This window comes from Babesia microti, chromosome IV (assembly GCF_000691945.2).
Source record: "Babesia microti strain RI chromosome IV, complete genome".
Lineage (NCBI taxonomy): Eukaryota > Apicomplexa > Aconoidasida > Piroplasmida > Babesiidae > Babesia > Babesia microti.
Window position 1 is genome coordinate 1,415,191 of NC_034969.1, and position 14,722 is coordinate 1,429,912.

At 31.7% G+C, this 14,722-nt stretch overlaps 8 protein-coding genes across 8 annotated transcripts; 3 read left to right on the plus strand and 5 right to left on the minus strand.

Moving 5' to 3' along the window:
• BmR1_04g08740 (sco1/2-like protein) lies at nucleotides 489–1,309 on the minus strand (the record flags this gene model as incomplete). Its single annotated transcript, XM_021482716.1, has 6 exons — nucleotides 489–527; nucleotides 548–795; nucleotides 817–858; nucleotides 879–947; nucleotides 968–1,090; nucleotides 1,111–1,309. The coding sequence occupies 6 exons, from the start codon at nucleotides 1,307–1,309 to the stop codon at nucleotides 489–491; spliced, it is 720 nt and encodes a 239-aa protein (XP_021337890.1).
• BmR1_04g08745 (hypothetical protein) lies at nucleotides 1,401–3,025 on the plus strand (the record flags this gene model as incomplete). Its single annotated transcript, XM_012794881.1, has 3 exons — nucleotides 1,401–1,685; nucleotides 1,706–2,527; nucleotides 2,549–3,025. 3 exons carry the CDS (start codon nucleotides 1,401–1,403, stop codon nucleotides 3,023–3,025), a joined length of 1,584 nt encoding a protein of 527 aa, XP_012650335.1.
• Nucleotides 3,026–3,158: 133 nt separating this feature from the next.
• BmR1_04g08750 (UPF0396 protein) lies at nucleotides 3,159–4,025 on the plus strand (the record flags this gene model as incomplete). Its single annotated transcript, XM_021482717.1, has 4 exons — nucleotides 3,159–3,634; nucleotides 3,657–3,803; nucleotides 3,824–3,966; nucleotides 3,988–4,025. 4 exons carry the CDS (start codon nucleotides 3,159–3,161, stop codon nucleotides 4,023–4,025), a joined length of 804 nt encoding a protein of 267 aa, XP_021337891.1.
• On the minus strand, nucleotides 4,072–4,332 carry BmR1_04g08755 (DNA-directed RNA Polymerase II subunit L; the record flags this gene model as incomplete). The annotated part of the gene is made up of 3 exons (XM_021482718.1): nucleotides 4,072–4,100; nucleotides 4,122–4,216; nucleotides 4,238–4,332. 3 exons carry the CDS (start codon nucleotides 4,330–4,332, stop codon nucleotides 4,072–4,074), a joined length of 219 nt encoding a protein of 72 aa, XP_021337208.1.
• BmR1_04g08765 (conserved Plasmodium protein, unknown function) lies at nucleotides 5,504–6,650 on the minus strand (the record flags this gene model as incomplete). Its single annotated transcript, XM_021482719.1, has 7 exons — nucleotides 5,504–5,594; nucleotides 5,616–5,728; nucleotides 5,749–5,852; nucleotides 5,874–5,984; nucleotides 6,036–6,206; nucleotides 6,227–6,500; nucleotides 6,522–6,650. 7 exons carry the CDS (start codon nucleotides 6,648–6,650, stop codon nucleotides 5,504–5,506), a joined length of 993 nt encoding a protein of 330 aa, XP_021337892.1.
• A 52-nt stretch (nucleotides 6,651–6,702) lies between these two features.
• Nucleotides 6,703–7,210, minus strand: BmR1_04g08766 (hypothetical protein; the record flags this gene model as incomplete). The annotated part of the gene is made up of 3 exons (XM_021482720.1): nucleotides 6,703–6,817; nucleotides 6,838–7,096; nucleotides 7,117–7,210. The coding sequence occupies 3 exons, from the start codon at nucleotides 7,208–7,210 to the stop codon at nucleotides 6,703–6,705; spliced, it is 468 nt and encodes a 155-aa protein (XP_021337893.1).
• BmR1_04g08767 (Heat shock protein homolog pss1) lies at nucleotides 7,500–10,425 on the minus strand (the record flags this gene model as incomplete). Its single annotated transcript, XM_021482721.1, has 7 exons — nucleotides 7,500–7,618; nucleotides 7,639–8,332; nucleotides 8,726–8,978; nucleotides 8,999–9,114; nucleotides 9,162–10,127; nucleotides 10,149–10,206; nucleotides 10,319–10,425. The coding sequence occupies 7 exons, from the start codon at nucleotides 10,423–10,425 to the stop codon at nucleotides 7,500–7,502; spliced, it is 2,313 nt and encodes a 770-aa protein (XP_021337894.1).
• On the plus strand, nucleotides 11,629–14,504 carry BmR1_04g08775 (molecular chaperone HtpG; the record flags this gene model as incomplete). The annotated part of the gene is made up of 4 exons (XM_012794886.1): nucleotides 11,629–11,680; nucleotides 11,768–13,035; nucleotides 13,443–13,949; nucleotides 14,193–14,504. The coding sequence occupies 4 exons, from the start codon at nucleotides 11,629–11,631 to the stop codon at nucleotides 14,502–14,504; spliced, it is 2,139 nt and encodes a 712-aa protein (XP_012650340.1).
• Between the last annotated feature and the right edge of the window lie 218 nt (nucleotides 14,505–14,722).

Consider the following 14,722-nt stretch of genomic DNA (forward strand, 5'->3'; position numbering starts at 1 on the left):
ATATATAAACCATACTCTAAAAACTACACAACTGAAAACAACCCATTTATAAAATTTAATTTTTTGATCACAAAATATTATTCATTTCAATTTACATGGTGCTTTAAACATTCTTGAAGCGCAATTTTAAATCGGAAAAAGTAGCGATTGTGATTTCCATATTTATTATCTGATCGATTTTTCATCTCGAGTGATATACACCTTATTCCACACTTACATCATCACTTGTATATTCCATTTACTTTATGTAAATCTATTATTTATTATATAAAATATAGTATCAATGGCAATATTTGCCGCATTTTTACGACATTTACCCTTAAGTATTAATTAATGTGATTCTACTTGTATACAGTAATTGCAGGTTTATGGCTTATTAGCATAAAGATAAATGTATGAATTGGTGAAATAGTATAATTTGATATAAATCCAATTCATAATATGAATAATTCCATATGAATAAAATTAGAGTTCATAACTTCCTTACATCATTTCCGCTGTGATATAACCTGCATTATTTTAGCTGTCTACATAAGCATTTATTTACCATTTCACGCGGTGTAAGATTTTTACCGTAGAGATCTATGAATTTTCCCTGCTTGTCCATAAGATAATGGATAATTGAGTGATCAATTAAATATTCTCCATCTGATTTAACCCCAGGATTATAATAAACCCTAAACAATTTTGTAACTCTTTTAATCTCATCTTCGTTCCCAGTTAATCCAATTAAACGAGAATGAAATAGTTTAACAAAAGATTTCAATTTCTCAGGAGTATCACGATTATGATCAACTAAATAACACAATTTCAAACCTGATATAAATAATGGTTGAATAACATTTCCGAATTTTTTATCTAAATTACGAAATAATCACCTATATTTTCCAAAACAATCTTTTGTTTCTCCAATTCTTCAGGACATATATCTGGGCAATTCGCAAAACCTAAATATAGTATATTGTACCGAAATATATTAAAGTATATGTTCCAAAAAAATCTTTTTCACTGCGTCTTTTCCCATTATGATCAATTAAAGACCAACTACCACCAATTAAAGGTGTACCCTGTACGCTAGATTGAATTTTTGCTGATTAATTATTGAATTACCTCTTTGAGAATATTTTCTAGATTCGGAGAATAGATAAATTGAACCACCAACAACACCGCATATAGCTGCATTGGATAATATATATTTAAAACCAATTTTAAACCGAGATGAATGCTTTAATTGGTCTAAATCAGATTTATTAGATTTATTAAATGTAGAATATAGACGTCTAAGTGAGGCACAATTTCGGCATGACATTAACTACTCATCAATTGGGGCAGTTAGTTTAGGCTAACAAATTGAATAAAATGTCAAATTATATAAGTACTTATATATCTTTTATATTTTTATGAAGCTAAAACGTGATATTGACGGTGATATATCCGTCATAAACTATTCAAATCAGTTTTTTACTGTTCTGAATCCAAGTCAAAACATTTCAGTTGTATCTATTAAGAAAGATTTTGAGTTTTCATATAAATTACCTCCAGAATGTTGTGATGATTATCCGACCAAATACCATCTAACTCCATTGGTATCTAATGATTCTATTTCTAAATTTGTTTTTTCAAAAAAAAACCATCTTTATATTTTAAATGCAGGTGAAGAACTAACTGTTTATAATGTAATAAAGGTTTGTATTAAATAATTTAGTCAAGAGCTACAATTTTATCTGTAATTTCATGTCGATTGGTTAATAGTTATGATTGGAATATAATCACTCTAACTGCTCATGAAAAAACATTTCGCTTAGAATTAAGATTATCTAAAAATTTGGAAATAATAGAGACATTAAATTTATTATCCTTTGAGGATCATATTGAGTTATTGGATATTCAATTTGTTGATGAATATATATTCCACGACAATTTTGGTATAATCATCATAATATATCGCATTAAAGATGATATCAAATATGCATTGATATCTGTAATTTCTAAAAAATTTGCTATCTTACGGCATAATTCACTCAATGATAAATTGAAGATGAATGTTGATAATGTTTTTTCTTGTTATAGATGCTGGTTTTTCTGCGAAAAATCCAATCTCGCAAGAGCTACATTGGATCATAAGCTTCTAGATTTAACATTTGAAAGATTTTTTGATTTCAATGGCAATTTTTTTATATCGCATGAAATTTGGGGTAAATATAATTCTACATCAGATTCCGTCAATATTAAGTTATTCAAATGGCCCAAATTTGAATTGTTAAATGAAACATTTTCAACGGATGATAAAATAACCAATATATTTGGGGGCATTGATGGAAATAATGTTTTATTATTGTTGATTTACTCAAAAAATGAAAGATACCAAACTATAAGTTTAAATACTGATAATTTCAATAGAATTTCATCTGCTTTTCAATTTGAAAAGGCGATCCGATCATTCGACAATAATGTTAATTATTTAAATTTGGATAAAGATTTTAATATTACGAATGTGAGGAATCTTTTTCAATTAGAAACATTAAGGGTAATTTAATACAATATTTAGGACGAAGATGCAGTTAAAATCTTATTAAAGGATCCTGAATTGTTACTACCAGTTTTCATAGAATCATTTAATATATCACCCATCCATTTAATTATGGCATTTAAAAAACATCTCAATCAGAAATCATTTGACATTTTAATTAGAATGTTGTTAAAATGGTTAGATTCATTTAATAATGGTGTGGAGTTGACAGAATTGTCAAGCAATGTTTATTGCAATTTTGATCCTATAATATGGATAAAAAAAGTTGTAGAATTGACTTGTTGCATTCTAGATTCGACCGTCAATAGCAGTTTTAATGCTGATAAAATTGTTACTGAAGAATTGATAAGATTGACTAAAGATGTTTGTAAATTACAGAAAAATTTACAGCATATATACAGTAGAGTTACCATGTTAACATCTGCAAGTTATTTCCATGATGTTAGGAAATATAATTCAAATAAACTTTTAGAAACATTTTCAATTGATCTTTAAATCCTAGACAGTTTAGTGCCACGATATCTATGAATATGTGTTGCATATGCTTAGCGACCCACAATCTATTCTACATATAAAGATGTAATATAATGATTGATTGATAATGTTTCTATTTAATTGTATATGAATAATGGGCAGATTATCAGTTCCAATACCATTTGGTAGAAAGAATGTTAGTAAATCTGAATGGAATGATTTTATCGAATGGCAAAAATATCGCAATGAAGAACGGATGAGATTTGAATTAATGGAATCCGATTTATACATTTCATCTAGAGAATTATCGCCTGAAACTTGGGAATCGGTCCTAAATGAATTATCCTCATCTAGTAACTTAGTTAGTATTGAAGAATCTCCCACTTCAGTGAATAATGAAGAGGATAAGATCCATTCAGGCAATATAAATAATAATATTTCTGGTTTAGACTTCGATTCTATTGAATACAAAAGGCATAAATGTAATAAGAGCGAGTACAAGTCTAAATCTGATAATAAAGATAAAGGTCTAGCATCTGATAATGATGATAAAAATTATAGTGATTCTGATGAGGATTATGGACCAATGCCAATGGCTGTCCATGAGACTGCAATAAATAAATCAATAAAGTAAGATATTAATTAATTCCAGCGATGAACCTCAAATAGCAGAAGGCAAATCAAGAACATTAACTCAATATGCGCTAAATGACAATAGAATATCGAGAAAGGCCGCAGGTATGACGCCTGAGGAAGTTGAGAAATATGAATCACTTGGCTATGTTATGTCTGGTTCAAGGTAATGATTAATTCATTTAGTCATTGGAGAATGAATCAAGCTAAGCTTTTGAAGGAGAAGGAACATTATTCTGTGGAAGATCAAAGATCAAAGGCCATACTAAATCCTGAAGAACGAGCAAACAAGGAAGTTGAGTTGATTAACAATTTGAAAGAAATGCTCAGTAGGTTTTGCCTCCATTTAGAAAAACAAAATGATATTATGGATAAGTCTAATATGTGATTTTTTTTATAATTGACTTCTCTATTAATTTGTATGAGTATAATAATTAACTATTAATAGTCCTCTTTTCGTAAACTTCATTATTAATTAACTTACTATTATATGCCAGTAATTTATCAATCAAATCAACATGGGTTAGTATCATCCTACGGCAACAATATCTAGATAGGCCCAATTCATCCAGAGCCTGCCTTAATTTGAAAAATTATTACCCTTCTGGAATATCTCTAGATAATTTATCCAACCATTTATTCCATAAATTACCAATAACCTTTCCACAAGTGAAACATCGGATCGGTACTATCATCCCCACCTACCTAAGATATAAATTAGTTGTGAGGACATACGTATTACTCAATACATATCTGAAATATATTTTTGATGGATATTTATCTAAAAATAAGTTTAAACTATATATTTTATCTATATTTCACAATATATCATTCAAATTATTATTTTAACACATATAGATCCAGTATTATGATATATTTCTAAAATTTATCAAAATATTTATTCAAGTCTAAAGTTTGGAAATTAGCGTAAACTATGTTAAATGTACACATAATTTATTTCATGCGATTCTCTGATGATATGTTATAATATTTTGGAATTGATATACTATAATTTTCAGACATTAATCTATAGTTTTGCTTCTGCTATGATTTAAAATAGCTTAATATAATAAGAATGATGCCAAAAATTCTGCGTAACAAGTATAATTGTCGTTATTATTATTATTTCGCTTAATGTTGCAAATTTATTTCACCTCTAATTCATCACCATTTTCAGATATTGTTAACGCGATTTGCCAATTTAATTTAAAATTTCTTCAAATTAGCATTCGTTTGACAATTAAAGTTTGAATATTATCATAATCATCACTGAACACAAATAAATCAAGGGTTAATGTATCATTGATATATACTAGTTTATCCGTCACATATACAATTTAATACAAAGTTAGTCCGGTGTTTTTAGTTTAATGCAGACATATATTTACTTTTTCGTGCAGAAACTTGTATTAAACTTTTATTATTCATGTACATGCGGATATATCTTTATTAGGTGCTTATAGATCAGATAAAGATGTCTCGAAATTTCATTGTAAAATCATCGAATTTAGTCCTATTTGTTTTATTGTATATTTTATCTATACCAAAAAGCGATTATGTAAATGAATTATTAACAATGCAGAAGGCTCAGTGATAGATAATGTAATTTATGTTTAATGGTATACTATCAATCAGATTCACTATTGTTATTGTTGCCTATGTATTAATATATTATTTCTCGACATTATAATACCAATTAAAATGAATATACGTTTTCATTTCAATTTATCGTTAGGATATAACACATTTGTCAACAGATATTTACTAAAAGACATGTCACTTTGTTATATTACATAATCACAATCTACATTTTTGATATGAATAATAAATAGAGATTCATTAATTAATCACTTATCATTTATAAAATTAATTTTGTTGCACAATACATACAGTCTCCTTAACCCTTTCAACACATGATGACCTATCAACTGCAATTATAAAGTCATTCTTATAATTTCTAAATGTACAATATCCTTACTCTGATATATCACAAATTATCTTCATTAATTTAAATTCTAATAAATTTAACACCCTAGCCGGGTCATAACTAGATCTATCGAATCCAATTACAATCTTTGCAACATCTATTGCCTATATCATAAATCCCCTACGTTCAATTGGTCAATATATTCAATAATAATATTTTCCAATTCCCTATGGATTTTATCGCATCTAAATTTAAACAATCCGAATGTAAAAATGGCGTGAATTGCATCTACATGTGTGTTTTTGATACCTATAACACCAATTCCAGAATTTACAACCTTCAATCCTACGTTTTTACATACATCTGATTTTCTATAACCCGATTCATACAGACATTTGCATATTTCAACAGCCATTGCCCCTAAATTAACAATTGGGCACACTATGATGTTAAATGTGAAAATCAACTCACCGGTAACTTGGTATAATACATTTTGGAGGTGATTGGCCAACATATCAAACAATTCTTTATTACAATTACCCTTTAATCTCTTTGATAAAACGGTTACAATCCAATACAACGACGTTCCATCTATTGATTTAATGATATATTTTATAGGATCAGCTAGTGACACATATATTCCTAGATTGACAATAACGCACCGGTATCTTTATTAGCAACGTGAAATGCACGAAGTACTAGAGATATTGTTTTAGGAGGTAATATATATGCGCTAGATTTTATTCGTTTACTAAATACAACCCAAAATCCCCTACTCTTTGATAACGGCCTCTGATCCACAAATTTCCTACCAAATTGTAAACTATCACCTGGATCCATGTCAGAAAATTGTGTGTGAACAGGTGGTAGTTTTGATGATATAACTTCCTTTGCTGCCCTTTCCAAACATTTGTTATCAGCTAACATAAGAACATTCTACTTAATTTGAATATTTACCTGAAAATCGTGTCGTATTGGCTTCAATTTGAATTTGGTTAATCTATATGGACTATCAGTCACACTGGAACTGATTGGAGTAGCAAATGCATTCCCAGGGCCTTTAAATCTTATCAGACACTTAAACATATCACAATAGTTGTGAAATTATTTTTTACAAATAAGTAAATGAAAAATCGCGTCACTTCAGTATCCTATTCCAAAATGATAATCTAACTTTCCCGAGTCTATTAAACTTTATATCTTTACAATCAATGCTTTCCAAAAGATAAATGATCAAATTATGTACACCCTGTCTAAATATCTAATTGAATACCTCCTAATCCACATCAATGCATTAAATTTATTTCCATAAATTATACCTTCTCTAGTAAGATTATTAATTGAATGAGTTAAAGTAGACAGGTGAATAAAATCTATAGCAGCTGGGTCTCTAGATGCCAATAGTAAGTACTCGGAACTATCTAATCTTGTCAAAGCATATATAACCTTCCTAGTCTGTTCCAATGCCAAATGTTTTGTTATAGAAGATTGATTAATACCACACTTGGTACGATCATCTCTCACAGCAGACGCTGAATGTAACAAATCACACCTTTTTCGTGCAACAATTGTATATGTCTAGGAAATGCACACGGTTCTGATAATATTCTCTCATATAAATTTGTCAATTTTGTAACTATACTCATAAACAACACTCCAATCGGCCCTATTATACTTCTTACCCTACATTATTTACATCATTCCCGTACACATCACTTTATCACTAGTTATTCAGCAACATCTCTATTTTATAATGCTTTAGATATAAAATGTGAAATCTGTTGAACAAATACTAAACATTACTTTAACATAACACATACGACTATATATTATATACACGCAAGAGTCAGTATAAGTGCGACTAATTATACGGTCATAATCAAAAATTGAAATTAAATTGTAAAATTTTCATTGCCACTACATGCATTATTTTTTCTACTCTATCTTATCTTCAACACTATTTCCACTGGTTCCATCTCCACAGTTAGTTTCGCTACTATTATTACCATTATTATGATTAGGATCATCGTTGGTGCTTTTATTAGTTTCCTCTTCTACGTCAGTGAAACGGTACCTTTTTTGGCTTTCTTAGCTGTGTCCATCAGGGCCTGTGCTCTGACCGTAAGTGATTTTAATCTGTCATTTACAGTTTCCATAGTGAAACATGGGTCGCTATCCAATGGTTTACTTGCCTCTTCCTTTTGAGATCTATCCAAAAAATTTCTCAAAGCCTCACAGTCACTTGCCAATTCACTACGCTGTTCCAATGTAATTGATGCATATTTTGGGTTCTCGGTATCGGCACAAAAAGTTTCAACTTGCCTCAGTGTCTCAAAAACCCTGGGTAGGTTCTGTTTCTTCTCATTATACACCTTAAATCTGTATTGTACCGGCTCCCAGTGCGTATTAATAGTACAGATCCTTGAATCAAATTCGCTTATTGCCGCTTCGTTATTTTCATATAACCATTCTTCCACTTCTCCAATCAATTTGCATAGCTTGGTAGCATCATTTGATGATATAAACTGCTTATGTGACCCATTGATCTTGTCTCGGAAATCATAAATACACGTTTCTAGATCGTTCAACTTCATTAATCTATCCTGCTCTGCTGCATCAACTTTCTGCATTTTATCTTCATCCTTGCAAAAACCATCCAACTCATCCATATCACATTTTCCGTAGAATGGTCTAATTTGTACTTCCAACATCCTCTTATTTGATTCGCTCCTTTCAGTATCCATATCATTTTCAGCAGCCTGACTAATCTACGTTATTCGTGTTCTTGTGAGATTATATAACATTTAACATAGATGCTATTATAATAATATAGTACGATTCACTATCGAGAAGCAGATTCAACAGTAAAAAGTGATTAACAAATATTTAAAAATAATAGTGAATGACTATTCAATTTGAAATTTTGTTAATCATAAATATTGCAAAATTCAATTACAAAATTTATTATGATCAATTAAATAAATTCGAAATTTATAAATTCATACATAATTGATTTTAATCTTTAAAAAATTAATCAAACAATGAGAGAATTTGATAATTAAATGTGAATAATAATTTATCGTTAATAATATTAGCTATTAGTAGAAATAATAAAACATCAATGTTAAAAATCGTAGTAATATGATATGGAAACAACTTACATTGACTATATATGAATCTATGAAGGTAAAGATCCCATGAGGAGAGAATCCCGCACGTACGATAACATGAGATGCATCCTCAAGATTTTGGTTCGATAAATGAACCGAACATGTGCCAAGAAAATCAGAATTTACAACGTGAGGATCGCCATAGGATGCAGATATTTCGTAACCCATAGCCCCCAGCGGAAGTTTGATCTCAGCGATATAATTTAGAGGTGATCCAAATTGAATTATCTCAACAACTTCACCACTATATAACTGTTTACATGCCTTGTAAGTTGTGTTTGATCATACGGCAATTGCCTGCAAATGGCGTTAACTGGCCTCCACACTCTCTCGTAACAATAGTAATCACGAACGCGATAATGCAAAGATGACATAGCGGCCTATATTAACAGCTTTACGCAATAGATAGGTAAATAAATGTACTGACCTGTAAAGCACAACCTCTGGCAACACATTCATCTGCGTTGAGCGTTTTACTGAGCGGTTTATTGAAAAAATTTGAAATAGCGCGTTGTACACAAGGTATTCTTGGGCATCCGCCAACAACTTCAATATTGTGAATCTTGTCAATCGGTTGCCCGAAAATTTTCATAGCATCATCTAACATACCAACTAACGTTGGTATAAATGATTGGTTCAAAATATCTTCAAAATCACTCCTAGAAATACTCCCAGTCAGATCATGATCATCCACGAGACACTCAATATTGTAGTATGCATCGGAATTTGCAGATAGGATTTTTTTGGTTTTATTGGCCATCTCCTCCAGTTTAATTCGGGTTTTAGTTCCGGCCATTGGATCAAGATTGTACTTCTTCTTAAATGAGTCGGCAAAGTACTGTGCCAACAAATGATCGATGTTACGGCCGCCCAAATCTTTCCTAAAAACTTCCGATTGGATCTCCAACTTCTCTTTATAAAAGTCTACAATTGTTATTGATGAATTGGCATGCCCAATCATCACAAATACCACAACAACTGGAGTATCACTATTGAATTCTTTCAACCTATGCATTCCATAATCGAGTGCAAGTGCGGTATCTTCGTTCATAACTCTTAAGCAATCAAGTCCAGCAATTCTACTTGCAGCTAGTAAAGATTCCTTCTGCGAATCTGAAAACCAAGGAGGGTATGAGATTACAATCTCCCTATTGACACAGTTTAGGTATTTATTTGCCATATCAGCCAATGCACGTAAGTAGATTGCAACAACTTGCGTGACTGTAAAGGAACGTTTTTCACCGCAATAATGGACTCTGTATGCCCCCCGTCCATCTTTATTTAAATCAAAATCGCAGTAAGACTCGTACAAATCTATCTTGCTATCACTTCTATTTAGTAAACCCAGGAGATTTTTCAATCCACGGCAAGTATTAGAGAAATTTGTTTTTAGCTAGATGAATCAAAGTATTACCTCAGCTAATGAACGATCTCCAGTTAACCTGTTACGCTTAGTAAATGATACAATTGTCCTGTGTTAGATTATTTTTCGTTGGTAGAATAGGTGATAATTATTTATTATGGTGTGACTTTATGCACATTTAAGGTTATTTAAAATAAAAAACAGTCGATTTATGTACTTACGGCGTCTGCCTAGCGGATATATCATTGAGCACGATTTGAATAGCACCCTTTTGAATAGTAGCAACGGTACTGGTAAGCGTACCCAGGTCAATTCCCAAAACAGGCATTTTACTCGCTAATCAGCAAAATTACACTGTGTATTTTGGATCTAAAAATAGATGCAATATAACTACCCAATAGGAATATACTACACAGCCCAACAGCCACCACTTACTTTTACCATTATTAGTAATCGCTCCTTAAATTAACTCTGTGTTCACAATAATTCTTAATTATTATAATTTATAGCATTGGTATTACCATGTGTAATTAGTTTGTTGGATTAGAAAAAATATATTTGTTTTTTCCTCGCAAAATGAACTATACACAGCACATGTTTCATACATATTACATATATTTGACATTTTTATAAAATTACTTATTTGACTGATCAAATAAGTTTCATTAAAATTTCTAAATTTATAAAATTATCTCAAAACTATGTGTCAATATACTTGTTTTAATCACAACAATAACAATTATACAATCACATACATAATATGCGTGTGCTAGATAATACAAAAACAAATTTCGAAGATTGAATGAATCACTAAATACACAATTTATAATCCCATATTAATGTCCTTCAAAAACAATATGTATGTATATTATCCAATATTTAAAATACAGATCAACCACAATAATCGTAATACATTGATTCATCTAATGCAATATTTACTACCTAGAATTACATTTTGTGGCCTATGTTATAAAAATATGCATTTTACACAAACCTTATTGTAATTGCTCGATTTATTATATATTATAATTATATATCTTAGATAATGGAAGTTAAAGTTTGTTCCGACATAAAATAGATATAAAAGCTTAGGTCAAGAATAAAGTCACAAAGTTGTATTGTTGATGAAATAAGGTTATATGTTTATGGAATTGTGATTTCTAATTTATTAGATTACATAATAAATTTTATATATATTAAATAAGCTATATAGAGCCAAAATATCCCATAATGATACTATACAAATGTCAAACTTTGCATTTATATATACAATATATGGTTCTGCTACTCATAATATGGTCAGGCGTAATTAGTACCCCAGTGAGGAGTTATACTGTAGATATATTTGTGACCCCCTACGTTTTAAATGCCCCCCTATAATAAAGTGATGTTGGTGTCATTTAGGAAGTATTGAGATTAATTAGGGGCAATTATAAATGACACCCCCTAACCCCATTAAATTACGTAGTAGGGCAGTCACAACCAATTTACCGAGCATAAATTCGACTAACTATACAACTTTCCAGTTAAAATGTCTTCCCAGGAAACTTTCGAGTTCAATGCGGACATATCACAACTACTTAGTATGTTCTACATACTTTTAAAAGTCATATTCATGTGAATAGTATGATTCCATGAATATCAATAATATATTATTTTAACTAACACAGGCTTGATCATAAACGCTTTCTATAGCAACAAAGAGATTTTTTTGAGAGAATTAATCAGTAATGCCAGTGATGCTTTGGAGAAGATCCGTTATGAACTTCTTCGGGATGGCACTAAGGTGTCCGATGAATCAGAATTTAGTATCAAAATATCAGCAGACAAATCCAACAACACTTTGACCATTGAGGATAGCGGTATCGGTATGACTAAAGCTGATCTCATTAATAACTTGGGTACCATAGCTAAGTCTGGCACCAAAGCTTTCATGGAAGCTATGCAATCTGGTTGCGACATGAGTATGATTGGACAATTTGGTGTTGGATTTTACTCGGCTTACCTTGTTGCAGAAAAGGTAACTGTTGTGTCGAAACACAACTCTGATGAACAATATATATGGGAGTCATCCGCCTCCGGTGTTTTCACCATCACCAAAGATGAAACCACGGAAAAGATGAAGAGGGGTACACGTTTGATATTGCAACTCAAGGAAGATCAGACTGAGTATTTGGAAGAAAGGAGACTGAAAGAATTAGTGAAGAAACACAGTGAATTCATCTCATTCCCAATTCACTTGCTATGCGAAAAGACGAAGGAAGAGGAAGTTACCGCTTCTGATGATGAGGGTGATAAGAAAGAGGATGATAAGAAAGAGGATGATGAGAAAGAGGATGATAAGAAGGGTGAAGACGAGAAGGTGGAAGATGTTTCGGAGGATAAAAAGAAAACTAAAAAGGTATCTACTGTAACTAAAGAATGGGAAGTTTTGAACAAACAGAAGCCTATTTGGATGAGACAGCCCAATGAAGTCACGAATGAAGAATATGCCAACTTTTATAAGAATCTCACTAATGATTGGGAAGATCACTTGGCCGTAAAGCACTTTTCGGTTGAAGGCCAATTGGAATTCCGCGCCATCCTATTCATCCCCAAGCGTGCCCCCTTCGACATGTTTGAAAATAGGAAGAAAAAGAACAACATAAAACTTTATGTCCGCCGCGTGTTTATTATGGATGATTGTGAGGAATTGATCCCTGAGTGGCTTAGCTTTGTTAAGGGCGTTGTGGATTCTGAGGATTTGCCACTAAATATTTCCCGTGAAACTCTACAACAAAATAAAATTTTGAAGGTTATTAGAAAGAATCTGGTTAAAAAGTGCCTCGAATTATTCTCTGAGTTGACTGAGAAGAAGGATGATTTCAAGAAATTCTACGAGCAATTCAACAAGAACCTCAAACTTGGCATTCACGAAGATAGTGCCAACAGGAATAAGGTTAGTTAAATTTAATTGCTGTTAAATTGTGTGTATATAACCACCTTACAATGATTTATGGTTTTTTATAAATTATTGTATTTTTGGTGGTATAAAATTTTGTGGTGGACTGCAATGTTTTATTGCCTAACATCGCAACACGATTCCTTGAGCTGTTATCAATCTCTGCATGATAATAATGAGTCATGGTCGTGGTACACAACACTAAATTACATTTTAGTTGATCATCTCAAATTATGTATTGTTACTGTTACGTCACAATTTTGAATTGTACATCAGTATTATACCACGAGTTTACATAATTAAATTTGGTTCATCTTTAAATGCATTTATGTTATAGATACAAGTAACTTGTTTGAACAAAAAATAGATCTTGTAACATTTTATTATGCAATTTTCTAACTTAGATTTCTGAATTGCTAAGATTTGAAACAACGAAATCTGGAGACGAGGCAATCAGTCTGCGTGAATATGTAGACAGAATGAAACCAAACCAGAAATATATCTACTATATCACTGGCGAATCCATCCAAGCCGTGTCAAATGCTCCATTCCTAGAGAAATTGAAGGATAAAAATATTGAGGTTATTTACATGACTGACCCTATTGACGAATACGCTGTTCAGCAAATTAAGGAATTTGACGGCAAGAAATTGAGATGTTGCACCAAAGAAGGTCTGGATATTGATGATGAGAAGGATGAAGAGGAGGAGAAGAGATTTGAACAGGTTAAGCAGGAAATGGAGCCCTTGTGTAAGACAATTAAGGAAGTTTTGCATGATAAGGTCGAGAAGGTCACTTGCGGCAAGAGGTTTACTACTTCACCTCTAGCTTTAGTTACCAGTGAATTCGGCTGGTCTGCCAATATGGAAAGAATTATGCGTGCACAGGCTCTTAGAAACTCATCAATCACTGTAAGTTTTCACTGAAATGTCGCAAAGGATTGAATGCTTTTCACCAGTGATTGATTAAATGGGTTGTTTGTATTTGTGTATGATGACAATCGCTATGCACCACTCCTAACAAATCTATTTTGAGGATAATAGCTACTGAACATTGTTATTACAATTATTTATTTACACGTTTACATATAAATATGTTATATGTTGTATATAATTCCATTTAAATTCATGATTTCCATAAGTTTTCTGACATAGTCTTATATGGTTTCAAAGAAGACCATGGAAATTAATCCCTACCACAGCATCATGAAAGCGCTCAAGGAGAGGGTTGCTGCTGACAAATCTGATAAAACGGTCAAAGATCTCATCTGGCTATTATACGAGTCTGCCTTGCTAATTTCTGGATTCAACCTGGAAGAACCAACTCAATTCGGCAATAGAATCTTCCGTATGATCAAGCTTGGCTTGGCGTTAGAGGACGATCAACCTGATGACACAGATTTGCCGCCCTTGGATGAAGGTGTTGCTGTTGATGGTGGCGACTCCAAGATGGAAGAAGTTGACTAATTTACTACCTTTTATTATAGATACTAACACAGTCAAATAATTATAATAACTATTCAGATTAGTAATCACAGGTGCATTGATTATACTTGTCCGTGTGTGTCTGTGTTCGGCGGAATGTACTCTGTGAGCCTATGCCAATATGACAAGTATATACTATGGTAATCATGTATATTGGTGACATGGACGATGTATATACTAATGATAGTATACCGGAGGAA